The sequence below is a fragment of the Rhagoletis zephyria genome, unplaced genomic scaffold, assembly GCF_001687245.7.
Source record: "Rhagoletis zephyria isolate East Lansing unplaced genomic scaffold, Rhagoletis_zephyria_1.1 Rzeph_scaffold_00446, whole genome shotgun sequence".
Classification (NCBI taxonomy): Eukaryota; Metazoa; Arthropoda; class Insecta; order Diptera; family Tephritidae; genus Rhagoletis; species Rhagoletis zephyria.
In genome coordinates this window covers 94,299-116,700 of record NW_016157530.1, presented here as the reverse complement: position 1 = coordinate 116,700, position 22,402 = coordinate 94,299, and the positions used below count along the sequence as shown (strand labels likewise).

General features: G+C 37.4%; 1 protein-coding gene across 1 annotated transcript in view; it reads left to right on the top strand.

The window, feature by feature from the left end:
• The window catches only part of CkIalpha (Casein kinase Ialpha), a 143,955-nt gene extending 124,292 nt beyond the window's left edge, over positions 1-19,663 (top strand). Inside the window, exon 3 of the mRNA XM_017611705.1 lies at positions 19,304-19,663. Within this exon, the coding sequence (XP_017467194.1) occupies positions 19,304-19,481 (178 nt within the window). The 3' untranslated portion in view covers positions 19,482-19,663. The remainder of the gene's footprint in view (positions 1-19,303) is intronic.
• Positions 19,664-22,402: the final 2,739 nt, after the last annotated feature.

The window sequence follows — 22,402 nt, the reverse complement described above, 5'->3', positions numbered from 1 at the left end:
ATCTTATACAGTGCCCAGTCGGAGGCTAATTTACTCTTCCTGGCCCTATTGAAAAGGCCTCTGCTGGAGCTCCTCCGACCACCAGAGCGGTTTGCTCTTACCTTTGTGGTAACTCAGGGGACAAGACATATCAATGGCCCTTTCACACGAGGTGGTGAACACACCAATTAATTCGTCTATTTCGCATTTTAATCATTAATTTTTAATCGTTAATCAGATTAACATTTTGCCAACACTGCCCATATGTTAGTGTTTGGCCGAGCTTCTCCGCTGTGTGGCGTGCGCCTTGATGTTGTCACACAAAGCGAAGGACCTACAGTTTTACGCCGACTCCGAACGGCGATTATATTTTTATGAGAAGATGTTTTTCATGGCAGAAATACACTCAGAGGTTTGCCATTGCCTGCCGAGGGACGACCGCTGTTAAGAAAAAACCTTTTTCTATATTTTTTCGATGTTGCTTCGACCAGGGCTTGAACCCAAGCGCATCGAAATGGAGGCGCGCACTGCTTACCACTACACCACAGCGGCCGACATTTTAGCGGCATTCATTTTATATGTTTGTAAAAAATCAGTAAATTTTGAGTTCAAGTTACGAGAAACTTGCTTAAGGCCTTAAAGACCCGTTTTGAGACGAAAACCTAAATTTTTACCGGAAGTAACATTGATAAATTTCCTCAATGAGAGCCATATAAAAACGCAGTTTTTATATTAAATTGCATCATTTCCATATCTTCAAAAGCAGCATCGCCATGGCAACTCTCACTGAATCATATCGCACTACTGGCGAATATGTCTCCTTAAAGTCTATACCAGGTTCTTGTGAATAGCCTTTGGCCACTAATCTTGCTTTAAATACTGGTTTTTGATTTGATTTAATTTTAAACACCCATTTGCAGCCTATAATATTTTTATCACAGGGTTTTAGACCAAGTCCCAAGTATGTTTAAGCTTAAGGGAACTTATTTCCTCGTTTATAGCCGATTTCTAGTTTTCTGCATATTCCGAATTCACCGCGTCATCATATTAATCCGGTTCTGGGATAGCTGCAAAACAGCCCATGTAATCGTAACCAAGATGTTGAGGGGTACAACTTCTTTCCGTAGGCCATACCGCTTATGCTCTCTTGCGTAAATACTTGAATCAGTAGATGCAGAATTGGTAGGTGTAGTCGACATGTCTCTTGCTGTCTCTTCATCGTACATACGAACATTTTTTGACGAAGGTTCATAACCAACTAGGAACATCTTCTTTGCTTTGGCATCCCACTTTTTCCTTCCGATCTGTTTGGGAAGGTAGACCATGCATTCGGTGCCAAAAACCTTCAAATTACTGGCGTTCTACCAACCCAGCTTTCGAATGGAGTTTTTGACCGATTGCCAATGCTGGTCGATAAAGAATATATACTGCCGTTCCTACGCCTTCAGGGCACAAAGTTTTGTTTAGACCGTTTGCCAACAACATGGTACGAGCTTATTCTTGAACGGGCCCATTTCGATGAAACCGTTTAGCTCCGGGGTGTACGGTGAGATCTTCTCCAGAACAATGCAATTGTTCGCCAGCAGCTCGGCGACGTCTTTATTCATAAACTCCGTGACGTTGTCGCACCGAATATATTTCACAGTTCGCCAGTCATGTTGAATACCATAGGAATCAAACATTTCAGTATTTGGGCACTTCAGATTTGTTTATAAAAATAAACACACCTGAAACATGTGCTTTCGTCCTTAACCCTTTGGCGACCGTTACTGATCCATTGGGAAATTCAAAGATATGACACCTGATTCGAGTTCAGCGACCCCATATTAGTAAGCAAAAGTTTCGCCAAAAAAATAGTTTACCTGCTAAGTTGTGGAAAAATGTGGGACCTATATGTCCCAATGGTAAAAATCTATACAACGTNGTTTACCTGCTAAGTTGTGGAAAAATGTGGGACCTATATGTCCCAATGGTTGTCAATGGTAAAAATCTATACAACGTTTTTTTCTATTCGTAGCAGACTTTCTATTGAAAATAATTGTTTACGCGAGTGCTTATCGGAGAATAATCGATTATTATTGCACATTGATTTATATTATATATATTTATCGATTTTAATTAATTTTTCGGGAAGTTCCAGCTGTTTTTGCTCGTGCTTTCGCAGCATTGTGACAGTTTACTTTCGTAAACTGTCGAGATCGTGCCGCTTTTACATCTCAAAGGCAGAAATAGCTCAACTGGTTAATGCCGATGATAGCAAAGATGATGAACGTGCTTTCGAATTGCACGATAAGACATTGCTTTTCTTTAAAAGAAGGCTGCCGACCTAGAACTTGGAGCAGAACTTAAAATCGAGGACGTATATGCTCTGCTGCGCGCACGGAGCTGCGAATACCGTGCAAGTTTTACGAGAGTAGTCACAGCCACCTGAGCCAGTAACTTTGAGGTGGTAAGTCCAAACGACGATTACACGCTTCCGACGTTCACAAATCCATATTACAAATGCGGGAATGTTTTTTTGCCAGTTGTATCGCCCGTCTGCCCTGTGCCAGGAATTCGCGCAGTTTTCAATTGGATAAGGTGCTGAAATTAACTTTGGCTGAATTATCCTTGGAAGTACGTTCTTATTTTTGTACATCGTCACATCGTCAGCTCGTCGATTCGATGAAGAAAGTACTTCTAGGTTCAAAGGCGTATTTGGAAATTATTTTGGGACAGTTCACCGCCTGCTAGAAAGTGGGCTTTATTGGTCAACATTTCCCGTGTTCTCGGGGCCATCGAATGTAATTAGTGGAAAGAAATTCGAAGCAATTCGCTTTCATTTTGTTATTAGTATTGCACAGCCATCCTGAGATGATCCGTCGTGCGATCGAGCATATAAAATTCGCTCATATGAATAAAGTCTTCGCATAAGAGCTTTTTTTGTGAACATCGAAGAGTGCCAACTTACCATTGACGACTCCGATGTCTTGGAGTGAAGAGTGCGCTCCACCTGTGCCGTATCACATAGCTGCAACAACAACTAGTACAGGGACATCTTTTACTACCTCAATCGCGCCAACAACAAACACACCGGTACCTGCCGACTGCACTGCGATGTCAACAGCCCGGCCTATTCTTTCTGAACCAGCACAAATTGACTTGAGTGCAAGCACTTACACTGGCAACAAATNTTGAAGACCTCAGCGACATAGCAAACAGCTGATTTTAAAGTTTGACATTTTGGTATATTTATTTCACAAATTGTGTATTTTTATTTAAGTAAATAAGAAAAACATGAACAATCAAGAATATGTGATTAATTTTGCGACAATTTAATTTTGCAGCACTACATCTACTCATTGTCGCCGGCAAAATTAGAAATAGATTTAATTTGGCGACGTCGACAATTGCAGTCCTGCAGCCAAGATGTCGTGCTGTCGTCAAAATAATTGTGTCCGTCAGAACGTGTGTATTTAAAATTTGACAGATGCTGCTTGTCGCTTGCTGTCGTCAAAGTGTTCCGAGCTTATAGCGCAAGAAAGGCTGAAAAACGAAACAACTAAAAATGCGGCCATACGGACTGGAAAGGACCGCTATGTTACAATAAAAAGAAAACTTAGTCCGCAAAATTCAACGGGCAGTAAGACAAAAATAAACCACCTAAACTACATCCAGCAAGTCAGTACGAATAGATTTGCACTGCTAATTGACAATGCCGATGATGTGCCGATTTTTATATGAGAAGAGAATTCAAGCGGTCTTGTTAAAAAAATTCACTCAGCTAATCGCTAGTAATAAGTTTCATATTATCCCACTATCTAAGGGAAATATTCGCGAAACTAAAGTGCAAATTTATTCCGAACAGGATTTTCGAACAGTGTCTAAATACATAATGACACAAACACAAAATTTTATACATACCAACTTAAAAGTGCAAAAGGTGTACAAATTGTAATTAAAGGTATCGAACCAAGCGTTGAAGCTGTGGAAGTTTTGGAAGCACTTAAAGAACAAGGTTTCAATCCAAAAGCACCTGTGAAAATTTTTAATAGGAACAAAATCCCTCAACCTATACTTAAAGTTGAGCTCGAGCCTGAAAGCAAACCTCTGGGCAAAAACGATGTGCATCCAATTTATAAATTACAATACCTGCTGCATCTTAGGATAACCGTGGAAAAACCGCATAAGAGAAATGGCCAATGCACCAACTGCCAGAAGTATGGTCATACTAGGGCTTACTAGGTGAAATAACACATACGGCTATACCGCAAAATTTGCTTTATTTCACCTTTAAATGGGAAATAATACCAAAATCTGAGTTCTGCTTTATTTCCAACAAAGGTTGGAAATAAAAGCAATTTGGCCTTATTTGTACACTATTTGTAACAAAACAGTTTACTGACGGAAGGAAAAAGAACTTTGTTTATTCCAAAAATACAATTAAACAAATATTTTTACTTATGAAAAGTTTAACTAGATATAGGGAAAGCGTCGTCTTTAATAACTGCTCGGCAAATTGGACATATCGCTTTTGTATCAATTATGTCTGCATACTTTTTAATATGTTTAAAATATTGCTGGAAAACCTTAAAATGTTTCCATGGAACCATGGCGAAATAAACAGGTGAAGCAATAAATCAGCTTTCTCGCTTTATTTTCTGACATTCGGCTGCCTTATAGTCTAATTTTAAAGGCAATTTTTTATATAAGGCAGTGTAATTCCGCCATGGCATGGAACAAACAAAATTGCCGTTCCTGTTCGCAGCATATGTATAACACAGAGAATATTGTTTTGAGTTTTATCTTCAGTTAAATTTTCTGCCAGTGTACGAATAATATTGCACGTTACTATTTCGTTTCGTTTATTACTTCCACAGTTCGGTACAATACGAAAACAAAACGGCTGAGTTCACTTTGGCGATAGTACACTACAGTAGTTTAGTAGTTACAGACGAAACAACAAACGAAATGAATCGTGCAGAGAAAAATATATGTATGTATGTACATATATGCGATAACTAAATACAAAACGAATGGCTGCAATGAATAAAAAAAAATAAAAATGTTTTTTAATTGAATTGGATATGAAAATTTACAGAAAAAAATATTTTTCACGTAATTGAAACGTTTGCATACATATGAAACGTACCCTATGGTACAATTGTCACAAACGAAAAGAAAACGTTTCTCGTTGGGGAAAATGACAGTGAATCTTACAATTTGTTTCTGACTATGTACAAAACCACAAATTATATGATGATCGATGAGCATTGTTGAGATGATAATTGTTTTGTACAGTTTATTTTCGTACCCTGATTTCTGCATTATCATCACTTGTTATATCCGAACTGTGGATTTCGAAGACGGAGCCAACATGTGGTATGAAATAGTGATGTAAAAATATGTAAAATTTTACCTACTAGCAGACTTCTAAATTTTAACGTATACTCGGTACAATCAGGTGGAATGAATGGTGTACTAAACAGGTGAAGTAATAAAACAGCTTTCTCGCTTTACTTTCTGATATTCGGCTGCCTTATAGTCACATATAGGCAAATTTTCAAATAAGGCAGTGTCAAAATCTTTCTTCTCTCTCTAATATTACTTCACCTGGTATAATTCCACCACCCGGGGTGGCGCGGCGCTGCGCGTGAAAATTGTAGACTTACAAATCCGTCCATTTAACTTGTTCATTCATGTACTACTTTTGGTCAAATGTAACTGGGTGATTACCTATGTGTACTATTTTGCTTTATTACTCAGTTGTTAAGTTTAAAAGTTGGTCTTATTGCTCAACGAGAAATGAAATAAAGCAAATTTGTGTTATTGCACATTCAATTGGGAAATAACACAAATTTGTGTTATTGCTCGCAAAGTGGCGAATAAAGGTTAACGAGCAAAAATGTAAGCAAGTTACATTTACACTGAATAACCCCCTAATTCTGTGCACTTAATAAATTCAACATCTTGCTTATTTATCAAGATTGACAACTTATCAAGATTTTTCTATTCTATGTCATAAATAAAAAGCTCTTTTCTTGATAAATCGTCAAGATGTTAAATGCTGTTGACAGTGATATTGACAAATAAAACATCTGTTTTACTCTTTGTGCATAGTTGTGAAAAATAATTTGTTAGAATGGAAGAAGATAATTTACTTTTATTGTTGTTGTTTGACGAAGAGGAAAATTGCGAAAATAAAGATCGCGCGCGTTACTTAAGAAGTTTACGAGATGATAGTGATCCATTCTCGTTGAGTGATAACACATTTATGAAAAATTTTCGTTTGACACGTGAAATTTGCCGTCGTCTCATTGATGAACTGGCCCCACATGATGGTCAAAAAACCTCACTTCCTTTAACTATAAGAGTTCTGTCAGCTTTAAACTTCTTTGGGCACGGCTCATACCAAAAATGTGTAGGCAACAACTTCAACTTGCCCATAAGTCAGTCGTCTCTTTCCAGAAGTTTGCGGGCTGTGGCAGAGCTTATTGTAAAGGTGAAGGTAGGAGAAATAAAATTCGGCTGAGGAAAAAACTATTATAAAAGCAGGGTACCTATTAAAGCAAATTGAAAAAAAAAACCATTTAAGTTAAATTATATGAATTTTATTCTAGATTTTTTAGAAAATTTGGCATAAAGAGATAACCGTCCTCTTAATTTATATTTAAATAGGAAAGGGTTCTACAGTATTAATGCCGAAGCAGTAAGTTTTGTTGTTTGCATGTGACCATTGTAATTCATATATGTTCTGTTTATCAGGTCTGTGATCACCGTTTATGTTTCACATTTGTAAATGCAAAATTCCCGGGTGCAACACATGACTATGGGATTTGGGAAACTTCTGACCTTCGAGTGCATCTCATTCGTCAGCACACTGATATGTCCGTACAACACCGGAAAGAATCTTGGCTTATTGGCGATCAAGGTTATCCTCTAGAGCCCTGGCTTTTAACACCAGTTGGAGCACCAAATACCTCTAAAGAGCAAAAGTATAATAAAATACATGCTTCTGCCAGAAACTGCATTGAAAGAGCGTTTGGTGTTTTAAAGTCGCGCTTCAGATGTTCGCTGAAGCACCGAGTTCTACATTATTCCCATGAAATATCCGCTCTGTTTGTAAGCACATGCATTATATTGCATAATATTATGACGAAAGCGGGCATTATGCTGAACCAGGTAGATGACGAGGTTGCAGAAGACTTTGATTCTCCAAATAATGCTGTTGATTCTTCACAGTATATACGCGAAGGTGAAAGAACAAGATCGAGATATATTCAAACTCTTTAGTTATTGAATTTATCCACAAGTAAAGCCAGAAATGCAGACTTTCTCAGATTTGACTTTCCAAATACCCTTATTTACACTGCCGGAACAAAGTATTGGCACAGCAAATTTTTTACAATATATGCAACAATTTTTATTCTAATATTTTTCCTCCAATTTTGTATAAAAATATGGTTCATTCAACAACAAAAAACATAAATATATGATTCCTAAATTTTGTGCAAAACTCGCGAAAATTCAGCAAATTTTTCATCAAAATTTTCAACTTTTTAATCAGATCAGATCAGATACTCAAAAAAATGCTAAAAAATCGTATTAATAATATTTTGGTATGCAGTTTCGCAGCCCATTAAATTTTAGTAAAGACCAAGTTTGAAGTCGCTAAAATTTACCGTTGATTTTTTAGATTTTTTTTTTGTGGAGGGTGTTCCGCATTTTTTTCCTATATAAAAAAAATGTCGAACATACCCGTCAACAAAAAAAAAAAATTGCCAAAAACCAACAGTAAGTCATAGCTACTTCAAATTTGTACTTTACTATAACTTAATAGGCTAAAAACTGCATACCCAAATAGTTTCTAAAGATGCGGATTAAAAAGTTAGAAATTTTGGTGAAATTTTGCTGAATTTTCATATCTTTTGCACAAAGTCTGAAATTTGGATTTATTTAATCTTTGTCAAGTAAACAGCTATACTTTCATAAAAAAATAATAAACATTAAATAAACTGAAGCAAAATAGCCAAAACTTGATCAAATGTCGCGTGCCAGTTTTTATTTCATTCACTGTATTTATCTGAATGTATATGGAACTTATTGAAATATGTAAATAAAAAAGTAACAAAAAATTAGTTTTTTTTTATATTTTTATTGCGACCTGTTTTGATTAAGAACATTCACAAGTGGCGACAGTATTGGATAGGCCTTGGATGGTCTGCATCATCTCCCTCTTCATCTGCTCTTGACGCCTATTATTTTCAATGTGTTGCCTTTCCTCCTCAGCAGAATTCCTCTTTGCAATGTTAGCTATCAAAGTGCTAATTAATTTAGACCGCTCACCCCCTGATAGCCGCGATGTGTAAGCATCCTTCAAAATAATAAAAAGTAATTAAAAAATGCACAAAAATATTTATACATATGTATGTACATACATACAAATGTTGTTATACAATAGAAAACGCACCTGATTTTCCAAGCTTAGTGATGAACATGGAGATGATGCAGGATTTGCTGATATTTCTGGGCTAAGCGGTTGTACTGGGCTTGGAGGTTGTCCTGGGGTTGGCGGTTCTACTAGGTTTAGCATGATGGCTGAGGACTGTTCAAAGAAGATGTGCTTTCAGTTGGTGATATTGGGCCCTCAAATGACAAAGGCTCAAGCGAGTACGTCAACCCAAAACTCTGAATGGTCTTGACCCCATCAACAGCTGCTGACCCAAATGTGGATAAAGCCTTTTCCTCAAATTCGCTCATCGGCTTGCAGCTTGGTCCTCCTCCAGTCAGCCTCTGGCTCATTTTCAACCGCCTTGCCTGCGTGCGTAGTTGACTCTTCCACACACCCAACGTCTACATATGTACATATCAGGGTTGTTGCGAATATTCGCATTCGCATTCGCAACCGCGGAGCTTCCGCATTAATTTTAATATTCGCATTCGTTTTCGCATTCGCAATAATCAATGCGGATCTTTTGCGAATGCGAATATTGAAGGGACCGAAAATAACAGTTTTTTTTTAACAGTTAACTTGGCCAAATATTTTTTATTCCCAATTAAAAGTCTTTTCCGGATAATAAACAAACCTCTTATCCAAATTAAACAAGTTTGGTACCAAATGAAGGAAATGTCTAAACGAACAAAGCCACCCATTGAAAAATATTTCAATAAAAAATGTTAATTAATTAAAATAGATCAAACCTTGGGTCTGGTATATGAATTTATTTAGTATTAAATGATAAAAAATACAAATAGAGGTGGTAACCTTCTTTCGTTATTTCTGCTTAAAAGCTATTTCAGTCACAGAAGAAAGGATTAAAAATGAATTACAAAAACAAAATCGAAAAACGCTGTTGACTTTACAGGTTCTCCAAATTCAGAAACAACCAAAAGAATGAGAATGAAGAATTCCTTGGAAATCAACGGTGTTTAAACAACGATCTTGCCATAATGCAAGATTGTGAAGATGGAAGTCAGGAGGATACATCCGACATTTGCAGCCCGATGCAATTCTCAAAAAAGAATTATTGCACCGCAATAAAAAAAAAAATATATAACTGAAAGACCTCTCAACTGGTGCAGCGTCAATCGAAAAGAATTTACAATTTTGTCAAGTTTAAAGTTTTTCAAGTAAGTCGCCTCGAGCGAGTAGTTATTTAGTGGCGCAGGTTTGATTTACGACCCTTAAAAACTTTTTATTGAATACAATGTTCCAATTTTTAAATTCAAATACTAAAAAAAAACATTATTAAAAATTACTAACCTTTCCATTTTTATTTAAATAAATCACCTAATTTACTCACCTAAATTATTTCTTAACAAGTAAAAAAGTCAAAGTTCGGGCGGAGCCGAACATTAAATACCCGGCGCAAGTATTCAATAGAGTTCTTTCACCTTTCCAAAGACTACCGCTACATGGTAAGCAGTGGTGGTTTTACGTCTATTTCAAACATCTTCGGTAGAACGTTCAGTTAGATGTAATGATATAAACTTATATAGATATATGTGGGCGGCACCACGCCCAATTTCCAAAATTCCATAATAATGTTACTTCTTTTCAAGAGATTGTTGTTAGTATAAATTTTTGGTAAAGTTAGCTTCCTTAAATTTCGAAATATCAAAGTTTCAAACATTTCTAAAATTTACCGTTATAAAAAGTGGGCGTAATTTTAGTCAGATTTCAAAACTTTCAACGTTTTGCCTTTATGTGGCAACCACAATAATCATACCGAGTTTGGTACACATTGATAGAGCGGTTACCGAGATACACATATGTGGTCGCGAAATCCGAAGATTTTGTCGCGTTATCTTGCAAAATCTGTACGAAGATCGCAGTTTTTCGTACAAAAGGTAAAGCGGAAAGCTTCATTGAGATGTTCTACAGCTCGAACAGCCCCAGACCGAGGCGCAAAGTAGAATGTTACAGCGAAATCCCGCATTCGGAAGTTGTATGAATTCTAAATTAAAACATACAACTGCATTGTTATGGACTACGAAACCTACTGCTATAAAAATTCAAAATATATTGCAGGTCAAGATTTTTATACTGAGATGCCCCTGAAAGTTGTAAGCTGAAAATGAAGTCCAAATTTAAAAAAAAAAACCACATGGTTTGGCAAGCTATTTGATCCTGTGGCCGTAAGAGCAGCCCTTTTTTCCCATCCGGGACAATGAATGATCAAGTTTATCGGGATGAGTGCCTCAAAAGGCGTCTTCTGTCATTTATCAACAGATAAGGAGTAGGCCACTGTTCTAGGCGGACATGGCAAGCTGCCACTATGCCAAGCACATTGCCGTGGTATAACGCAAATAACATCAATTTTGTACCTCACGACTGTAATCCACCCTATAGCCCAGAGCTACGTCCTATTGGGGAATATTGGTCAATTGTCAAAGGAATCGTGAAGAAAACAGGAGAAACAGTGAAAAATATTGAAGAGTGCAAAACAAAGTAGTTGTGTGCATCGCGTAAAGTCGATGATGCAGTCGTGCAGAACATGATGGCGCGTGTGCGATGAAAATACCGATCACTTGCATATGGAGCAAATAATAACTAATATTTTAACATTTTAATAACATCTAAACTTCCAAGTTATATAATACAAAAAAAAATAATTTCAAAGCCTGCTAGTTTGTTTCTGGTAGTAATTTCTAAGTGTCGCAGTTTTGGTGTGTTCACCCTTTAATATCAAGCAAGTTACCTCTTTCCATTTAGCTGCAGTACGTGTTGGTCCTCTGCAAGAATTCAACTCCTCTGCCAGATGCTTCCACAAGTCTTGCATTTGCTGAGGCGATTTTGGCGAATTTTTTCTAGTGTCAATTGGGTGTGCCTGGCAAAATGCAACGTAGAGCTCAAGTTGCTCGTGGGTAGCACGGCCGTGTTTTGATTTCCTGTAAATTAATTTTAATATTAAGTCAAATATTATTTTACAACAAATAATGAATAATATGTGAAATACTTACGTTGTAGAAGAATCCATTTCGTGAATAACAAAAAGTAAACAGAAACTAGCTGTTTCTGCTTCATTAAACTGTTCACGCGCTGCACTCTGAAGCTTTCATTTTTATCAAGATTGCCACAGAATAACAAAAAACTTCTTGCTTGATAAAAATCTTGATAAATTATCAATATAGTCTATATAGTAATGAGTCTGGAGTATAAAGTGTTTATGTGAGTTATGGGGAAACTCGAGCAGCAGCAACATCGAAATCGTTCGTCGTGCGCAATCTAAAATCCTTCGAACAATCACCGGAGCATCTTGGTTTATCCGAAATGAGAACATTCACCGCGACTTGAGAATACCAGAAGTACGAACCGAAATAGAACAACGGAAGACGAAATATGTATCGAAGGTTTTAGCGCACCCAAATCACAATGGCACAATGTTCTTTCTATCAATAGCACAATCCTCCAGGTTTTTGTTATTTTTCAATAAATGTCTATAAACGACCATCAAGTCAAGGTGCACGAATGGTATTTTCAGGGATAGTAGTCGAGAGTTCTAGCTTTAATTTAAGCCCAAGTGGAACGTGATGCCTTTGGTTTTTTTGCTAAAGCTTCTCAAATATTGCAACTAACGCGATTTTTTGATACTTTGACCACGTTTTTCTCAAAATCTTATGCTGGTGGAAACTTTATACTTACAGATTCGTAATCAGGACAAAAAAGTCTATCAAAAACAGCTTTAACATTTTCGGAAACAAAATCAGTGTTGCCCTGTGTTGTCTACTAAACGAGACCTTTTTGAACAAAATCGGTTCAACAGTTTTTCCAGGAAAAATGTATATGTTAAATGGACACTGATGTCGCTTTGGTCGTCAAAGCGTTAAGCGAAAGGAAATAGCGAACTCCACCAATACCAGGTTTAGGCATAGAGCCGCATAAGTCCATGTGAAAGTACTCGCATTTGTTTGCTTCGCGCTTTTCTGCAGCTCCATGTGATGACATTTGCGTTTTTCCTCGCTTGCAATCTTCACAAAATAAATCGCTTTTGTCCGTCACATTAATACCATCAGCTATTTGTTTTCACACATGTTTTTTATTGTTGCTGTATTTATGTGCCCAAGTTTGCGATGCCATTATTGCAGTGTATTAAGTTTTGCTGACTTTGCTGCATAATAATTTCGCTGTATAAACATCATTCTAAATTGATTTTAAGAGTCACGAGTGCCCGATGCCAACATATTTTTTGTTTTTATCCATATTTGACAATTCATACGTGAACTGATGTGTTTGTGTTAGTTGTTTATTTCAATTAACCCTCAGATAACACATGTTTAAAAACACAAATTTTTGTTCTGTAATCAAAAATGATTTTAATCGCAAAGAGAAATTCTTATTACTTAATTAAATAAAATTTAATTCCGTACATTATTTCTATTTTCATATTGGATAGATTGGGCACTGGTATTTGCTTTGACGGAACTGATTCCGGATGCAATCGCTTACGCTTTAGGCTCGTACTAGAAAGGTCGGCTGGTTTAAAATGATTCTCACAAATACATGCTGTTGATGGCAAAGACTTTCTGCTTGTTGCCTTCGTCTTTTTGTTTGATTTGTCTTTTCTTTGTACGGCATTCTTTCTCCCAGTGTCCAATTTTATTACAAAAATTACATTTTGAGGTGCGCTTTCTTTCGGCGAATGACTTCTAGAATTTTCCCGACTTTGCATTAAACGCAGCTTCTGTTACCTCTGCATTACTGTTCGTCTTGAATTGATCTTCTAATTGTAGCTCTGCCATCAAATTTTCTATAGTTCTGCCTTCCTTTATGGTGTACCACACGGTTTTGAAGTTTTTGCACCTTGATGGAAAACTGCTTTTGATTCGTACCATCTAAATATTGTCGGATAGCTTTTCTCCTTGTGCCTCTATTTCTGCCACCAAGGATGATACCTTCGACACATATGCTGCAACTGGCTCATCTTCCTGCATTCGGAGCGAGAAATATTCTTCATAAAAGTACATAACCTCGACTTGCTTTTTTTTGCCGTAGATATTTCTCATCTTATCGTAGATTTCGTTCGAACTACATGTACAGCACATGGTTTGCCTGATCTTTTTCGATAGCAGTAATAAGGATTGCCATGGCCTTACCTTACGCCTTCGTCCTTAACTCCTTTTGATCTTGGGAGACCGAATCATTGAATTTCGATGCCCCTTGTACTATTCCTAGTAGTCCATGGTCTTTTAACACCGCATCGATATTGAACTTCCACAATCTGTAGTTGCTGTTTAGTCGGTGGGAAATATGGATAGATTCGTCAGTCATTTTATTTAATTAATTACGATTAAGTTTACTAATTGCAACTTTGTATTTAATTTAACTTTTATTTAATTGAACCACGCTGTGCCCATAACCTGTTAAATGAATACACGGGCGAGTTCAATTAAGCAAGTATATGTAAATGTTTTATTTGCAATATTAAGCGAACGAAGTAGTGAAAAAATATTCTATGTACTGGTTTTTATATATGGAAAAAATAACAGTTAGGAATGTCAAACAACAAAATTAAATAGCTGAATACAGTAGCCAATTAGAATATGCCACGTATTAATGGACTTAATGAAAGTTGCTTTTGCAAGGTAGTGTTGCCATTAAACAACATTGCTTTCAACAATTACGTTTTCTATTTATGAATAGTTTCAATTGAAAGTTAGGTTATACTTTGTCTCCATTCAGAGATTTAATGAAGATTTAGCCCTCTGATGAGATTTAACGCTAAATCTTTCGAGATTTGCCATATATTCAATAATATTGCTCAATAAATACAATTTGTTGGGCGTGTCAACCACAAAATTTAAATGTCATAAGTCAAATGACATTTTAGATACAAAAGAATTAAAATAAAACTTGCGCCAGCTGCGATTCCAACCGGGGTTTTCAGGTTTTCTAAGCGTATAAGTATATACATTTTATTGCAGTGCCGGAAACTCTCCCTGTTTTCTGGGCAATGCGGTTTTTTAAGGTTTATAGCCTGACTTATTTCATGTATAAATAATGTGACCAACCGTACTTCTTTCGGAAGTACAGTACTTCTTTTTTCGCTCTTGTACTTCGTACTTCGAAGTACAGTCAAATGTACTTCTTTGCGATATTTTGTACTTCAGGAGGGAAATTCTGTAACTAGTTAGTGACAATTTTCGGATTGCTATCGCACTTTTTGATGCAAAAACATTTATGTCATTTACTTATGTTTAGTATAAAAAAAGTGCAAGTTTGAGGTAGCTAGAACTTACCATTGATTTTTAGCAATTTTTTTGTTGAAAGTGGCGTTTATTTTCTCCATATAAAATAATGTTTGATAATTTTTTTATATGGAAAAAATGTGCGACATATTAAAAAAAAAATTCCCATAAATCAATGATAAGTCCTAGCTTCCTCATACTTGCACTTTATTATACTAAAATTGAATGGACTAAAAACTGCATACTCAACTTTTTTCTAGAGAGCGTAAATAAAAAGTGCAATATTTAAATGAAATTTTGCAGAATTTTCTTAAATTTGGCACAAGGTTTGGAGCTCAGATTTTTCTGGTTTTTGTTGTAGAATTAACATATTTTTATAAAAAATTAGCGAAAAATAAAATATTTAAAAAAAGTTGCCCGTATTGTAAAAAATTCGCTGTACCTAAACTTTATTGACTGACTGTTGAACACAGCGCCTGCGGACATTGCAGACAGAATTGTCGCAGCACGAACTGCTATTAGGCTAAAGGAGACCGGGTACTGTTGTGACATAAAGGAAAATGTTTTTAAAGGCACTTTAAAACACGCTGCCTCTCAATGTCTAGTGATGGGGGTTCTGACAGGCCATTGTGCGATTGGTATTCATGCGGTGAAACTAGGAATTTCGACTGATCCTTTTGTATCAGCTGTCAAGAGGAAGATGANTTACATGTCTGGCTGTAGCTGAGTGCACGAAGATGCTTGCCACAATTTGCTAATTTCCAGAGCGTCAGGGTTCAAATCCCGAAATCAAGAGAGATCCTGTCGCTGTCCTAAGTGCCGTGTTCTGGCTAGTCTGCAGCTTCATCCACTGCGTCCTACTAGTCCCCGGTGACCACACGGGCGCAGCGTAGTTCAGAACCGACCAGCCAATTGCCTTGTACGTCGCCAGCAACGTTTCTTTGTCTTTGCACCAGGTGTTGCCGGCTAGCGACTTGAGGACCTTGTTTCGGTTTTGTACTTTGTTGACAATTGCGGTTGTATGCGCCGAGAAGGAGAGCAGACTATCGAATGTTCCTCCGAGTATCTTCGGGTTGTTTACCGTCGGAATTGGTGTGTCATCGACGTGAATTCCCAGTTGGAGTCTGACCTCCTTCGTCCAGGTGGTAAATAGTGAGGCCGAGGATTTTGTAGGGGAGAGGTTTAGGCTCCGTGCAGTGAAGAAGCGAGAAAAATCGTCGAGATAACGTGGGAGAGAGGAGGTCTATACGTTTTCTTGTAGCGTTGAATGGCTGACAGTGTAGAACACCTTAGACAGGTCCAGCGCTACTAGAATGGTTCTCTCACAGGGGCGCTTTCGGTTTAGGCCACGAGTTATCTGGGTATTTATGGCGTTAAGTGCTGTTGTTGTGCTGTGCACTTTACGGAATCCATGCTGATTCTTCGCTGGGGTTAGGTGGTTTGTAAAATACGGGAGTAGCAAGGCCTCTAGTGTCTTCGCAACCTGGGAAATGAGGGTTATCGGACTATAAGACTCTCCTTTGTTGGCAGGCTTCCCCGGTTTGAGCAGTGGGACCACACTCTCCATCTTCCAGATGTCTGGAATGAGAGAGACCGCTGACAAATTGAGGACCTCCGTTAGGTACGCTACTCCCGTAGGGCCCAAATTTTTCAGCATCAGCATGCATATTCCGTCGGGTCCAATGGCTTTGGAGGCTTTCGCCTTCCCGATGGAAACCCTTACCTAACCGCTGGTGAAAACAAGTGGCGCACTAGGTTTTAGCAGCTTGTGCAGCCTTCTGGCCACTCGACGTTTGGTTTTATCCACCGGAGGATGCAAGATGAACTGCCGGCTAAAATAGCTCGCGCATCGCTCCGGGTCCGACGAAGAGTGTTCACCAAAGTCTATTTCAACTCTGTCGTCACGCTTCGTCGGGTTGGACAATGACCTCACGGTTGACCAAAGCTTACTCACACCAGAAGCAAAGTGGCAGGTGCTCTTCCCATTTCTTCCGCTTATAAACGTTCACAAGCTCCCGAATCTCCGAGTTGAGATCCCTAATACGGGGATCTCCGGGATCGGCCTGACGAAGGTTGTCGCGCTCATCGGCTAGGACAGCCTCTTCAGCTGGAAAGTTCGGACGATGGGCGGAGACGCTTCCCGCTGGGATGAAGCGGGCTGCAGCATCAGTGACAACCCTTCGGAATTTACGTTCACCTACGTGAACGTCGGTTAGTATTGGTAGTGCAGCGAAGTCGCTTTCAGTAACATCCGCGAAGCCTTTACAATCAGCTTTAGAAAAGCTGACATAGGTCCGGTGACTCGCGGAAACAAAGTCGGCTGGTTTATCAATCGAGATGACTATGGGCAGATGGTCCGATGCTAAAGTCAGTATACGCTGTTTATCAGACCAGCGCTGACTATTGTTAGGTCTGGCGAGCTGCAGCAGCTGCCCATAATCCTGGTGGGTGCGTCGTCGTTCATTGTGCAGAATGTCGAATCGTCTATCTGCTCAGCTCAGATCGTTTGACAGGCTTGAATGTCAAAGATCGTGGTGCGCATTGAAGTCACCAACTACCATACGGTTTTCACCTCTGAGGATCGCACCTATTTCAGGGTGATATCCTGCCGGGCAGCTGGTGGCAGGGGGTGTATATACGTTGAATATTGCGAGCTCGACTTCGCCTGACCGGATAGCAATTCCCTGACATTCTAGGATGGTATCCCTGCGGTCGATGTCTGCTTCGATAAGACGATCTGCACGGTGTGGTGCGTGATAAACGCTAGGCTCCACCATTATCTCGCTCGCGATCTCGACGGTGCACGTTGTATCCGGCGCAATTCAACAGTGTTGAATTGCCGTGCAGTTTCGTCTCTTGGACTGCAGCTATTAATATTCCGTGTCGACCCATGAAGACTGTTACATATATCCTCGATCTTGCTCTGAAGTCCGTTACAGTTGAATTGTAAAATCTTCGTGTGCCTATGGAGACTTATTGGAATGTGGGGTGTTAGTGATGTGTGCTGCCGTGCCGCCACATACTGTGCTTGCTGCTGCTGAGGCTATTGCCCTGTGGTGTTAGTGGGAATAGTTTTTAGTCGATCATCCTTCTTCAAGTGTTTGTTTGTAGAATAGGGCTGCTATAATCCTGAACCCACCGATCAGGACACTTATTCTCTGCAAATACAGTTTCTTTGGTTCTGGCGTTGCATTATTTTGAAGTATTTTCTGATATTATAAGCAATGTAGTTATGTGGCAAATCCGTAGAACTGAAGGACTGATGATGATGAAACTCTCAACTTCTGAATTTTTTTTAATCATAAAAGAACAAAAGTATATGTTTATATTATTTAGCATTACAAATAGGATTCAATAAGCATTTTAAGTCTCAATAAAACATATTTGATCTGAACCTTAAATATTTAAATAGAAGTATCATTTTTGTGAACTAAAAACTGCTTTAAAAGAACTTCTTCAAAAGGCCTTCAGAAGGACGTCCTACAAAAGCCCTTCTGGGTAGCTCTTCTTTGAGTAGCGAAAGCAGAGGCCCTTCAATTTGTGCCACTCCATACCAAAAAGGAAGGAGAAAGGAATGACTTTCATAAAGGCCTTTTGGCAGATTTTTTTTAACTCCTGAAATTATCTACTGCGTAGTATGTGGGACCCCTCACCCGTGTACCTGTTCAGGAACTTGCACTTTTTGGCATTTGCCTTAAAATACAAAATTAGTTATTAGCCAAATGAGCTAAACAGAAAGAAGGTAAACTCACCTGATATTGTTCAACATGTTAGAAAAAATGTTTCAATATCGATTTTCGACTACTAATGACAGAAAGCTTAACCTCTTTTTTTCAAAGCAAAAATCTGCTAAAAATTAGATGGGTGTCTTCATTGACCTTCATTAAAAAACCAGGACAATTTTAGTGTGGACCAGGACAATTGGTTTAAATCAGGACAAATCCTGGAAAACCAGGACGTTTGGCAGCCCTATTGTAGAAGGATGAGCGCCTATAATTTATTCACACTGACTTATTCAACGAGACGAGTTTAATTCTTTAGCCCATGCAATGGTAATGTTAAATTGTTAACTTTTTAGCTTCCTGAAAGCATGGAATTAATTTAAAGAAAATACTCAGGTTTTTGAACAAATGCTATTCCTTTTCCCTATGTTCATGAATGGTCCTATCGTCGGAAAGCCGCCTGCGCGGTCGTATCTCATGTTTAGGAAGAAAGGCATGCAAGTATCTGACATAATACATGCCTAATTTGGTTACGCATAATACATTGGATATATCAATTGCAGTTGACCGCGGTGCCCACCTCGAATAGTTTATTAGCTACTAGTAATTTAACTGAGATTTAGTTTATCATCATATGTATGTACATATAAGTATAAACAAAATCTATTCGTAAGGGCCGTCAACTTATCTTCTTTAAAGTATAGAAAATCCTACAGAATTTTCTGTGGTTAAGTTTAACTAACGATTTTACTATATTTTAAAATAAATCATCACTTAAACTTGACTACAGAAAATTCTATGGAATTTTCTAGTGATTTAACTATACTTTAAAATAGATAAGTTAACTGCCCTAAGTTATATATAAGTTAAACAACTTTTTTAACACTTTGTGCTCATTCGTAATTTAATTTTTAAATATTTTTTTGTAATTGCAGAATTCTCTTTAGAACCTTGAACCATCATTATGATTACGTTTACGATTGGACCATGCTTAAACAAAAAACGCATCAAGGCCAACCAAATCCAGCAATATTGCTCGGACAAGCTGAGTCACGCAACGAACGGGACAAGGAAAAAGAGAAACAGAGTGGAAAACCCATGATTTCTGATTAAACCCATTTCTAACATCAATTTGTGAAATCAAACACGTATTTTCTAGGGATAGAACTGGAATTTGATTATAACAAGTAATGCAAATGCATTTTGCACATCTAATGGATATTAATGTATAATTTACAATACTGTACACAATTTGAATTACGTCAATAAAGACTAATTGTTTTAAACCTGAAAAAGTTTCGACATGATGCCTAATTGATGAAAGACTTATATACCAATTTGGTCAAATTACGTTTGAAAATGGTAGCGTGACGATGTTTTCAATGGCAGTATATTCTTTTCGGTTCCTCTCAAAATGGGTACGCGTTCCAGCGATTCTTGTACAGCAAATGTTAGAATGTAAAAAGTTTCAGTACACATGGTTAGACATAAGATTTACCATTATGAGATTTATATTTCATAACATTTGCTTTTAATTGTCGATTTTACTGGCGTTGGAAGGAGCTGCTCTAAAAAACTATTTGGAACAAATTCATTGAAAACCCGACTTTTGAGATCAAAAATCAAATTAAAATTAAAGTTACCAAAAGCTTATTTTTGTCCCCTAAACCACTGTATGGACTTCTGCTTAAATTAAAAGGGTATTATTATTATTATGAGCCTTGAGCACTGCGACCTCTAAGGTGGTCTATTGTGCGTAATTAAAAGGGTAAGCTAATTGGTAAAAAATAGCATGCCGCACAAGCTTAAGGATAAATCTCTTCATCTCAATTAGAAAACCATATCGACTTCTCAGAAGAAGATCGCGCAGAGAATTTGAACTGGAGTCAGTGTTGCTAGTTTGCGTGAATTCGCCCTTTTTTCGGGATTTTATGACTAAAAAGAGCGAATGGGATTTTCTGTCGAAAAACGGAGTTTTTCGCATACCGTACCAAGCAAGAAAATTTATTAATTGATAAGTAAGAAAAAGCTGCTCTCTGTAGTAAATTAACGCCGTTCATATGAATCCTATCAGCGGAACTTCATTTACTTTAAATGAATTTTAATAGCAAGTTTATGAGTAAAGTATATAGAAAGTAATTTGGAAAAAAATAAAGTTCTAGAAGTTAGAACAACGAGTGGGAATTCGCTAAGTTGTGTATATTTTGAAAGTATTAGAAACATTCCCAATCAATAATTATTTTTGCAAATGTCTTGAGTTTCTAGATTCTGAAAAGTATTTTGAGTGATTCTATTATCAAAGAAAGTAAAATTAGCGAAGTGCAAACGTTTGGGACGTAGTCGTTCAATAGTTACAGACATCAAAACGAAAAGACGAAACAGGGCCCTATTGCACCAACGAATTATCATTAGCATTTTAGCAAATTGTCGAACTTGCGCAAAGTTTTGTGTTTCACCAACATGATAAGGAAAAGTCACTCAAATGAGTATTGATAAGTAAAATATCACTCAAAATCATAGATAAGAGTTGCACCAAAATTTTAAATGCCTAGCGACAAGATCTTAGCGGATAAGTTACAAGTTATGCAAATTATCAAAATATATTAGCATTTCGTTGCACCAAAATATTTTTTTTATCACTTATCATCTTTTNAATCATAGATAAGAGTTGCACCAAAATTTTAAATGCCTAGCGACAAGATCTTAGCGGATAAGTTACAAGTTATGCAAATTATCAAAATATATTAGCATTTCGTTGCACCAAAATATTTTTTTTATCAGTTATCATCTTTAATTTTGCTAACTTTAGCATTATTTTGCTAAAAATAATTTTACCTATCATACCAGTGATAAGTTACATTTATTCAGTCTGAATGAATTAATCAGTGCTTTAACACGTGCTTCGATAAAATATTTACACAAAAAATGCTTACATTCGAACTATTAAATTTATTAGAGGACTAAAATACGCAAATAAGGCGTACGGTTTAGATATTGGTGTGGGAGAAAATTGTCGGCTATCTCGTAGCCAAATTGAAAAAATTTTATTAAAATNCATAAAAGAACGAATCAACTACGGTTTAGATATTGGTGTGGGAGAAAATTGTCGGCTATCTCGTAGCCAAATTGAAAAAATTTTATTAAAATTTGGAGCTGACCTACAATATAACAGTGAGCGTAATAATTGCTTAAGTCCGCTACAGCAATTATTAACGACTCTGCACTGGTTAGGTAATGGTAGCCAATATCATGGAATTGGTCAAATGCATGGGGTCCACAAATCAACGGTATGTATGGTAACCCATCGAGTAGCAAATGCCGTGATAAACAAAATGATGGATGAAACTATTTGTTGGCCGGAATTTACGCAAAATATTGCCACATTTTTTCAACATTGGTGGATCTCCACAAGTCGCAGGGTGCATTGATGGAACAATGATAAACATAGACGCCCCTAAGGTTAATGAGTACCAATTTGTTAACCAGTACGGAAACCATTCAATTAATGCAATGATGGTTTGTGGACCTAATTTTGAAATTTATGCCGTAAACTGTAATTGGCCAAGGAGTGTGCACGATGCCAGGGTTTTGCGAAATTCTGGCTTATTCCACAGATTTGAAAATGGATTCCGTCCATTCCCTGATGTCGTGGGTTTAGGAGACAGTGCCTATCCTTTATTCGATTGGCTAATTCCTCCATTGCGCAGCAATCCTACGTCTCCACAAGAACGACTTTTTAATAGAGCGCATAAAAAAACATTTAGCTCATGTTTGTTTGTGGTAGTGTCTATCTTTGAATGTAAAGTATTTAATTTATTTAACAAAATTACCAAGGTTCGACTATTCCAAAGACCAAATAAGTGGTCCCTGGCATAAGTCCACTCGCGGTTAGCAGTAGCTAACCCTAGGGATTGAGCCCTCTTCAGAACTTCAGTCCAATCATCCTGTTTTTGTGTTTTTGTTACTGCATTATTTTGGAAAGATCCAAATAAATAATCCTAAAATGTTGAAAAATATCGTTATTCAAATAAACA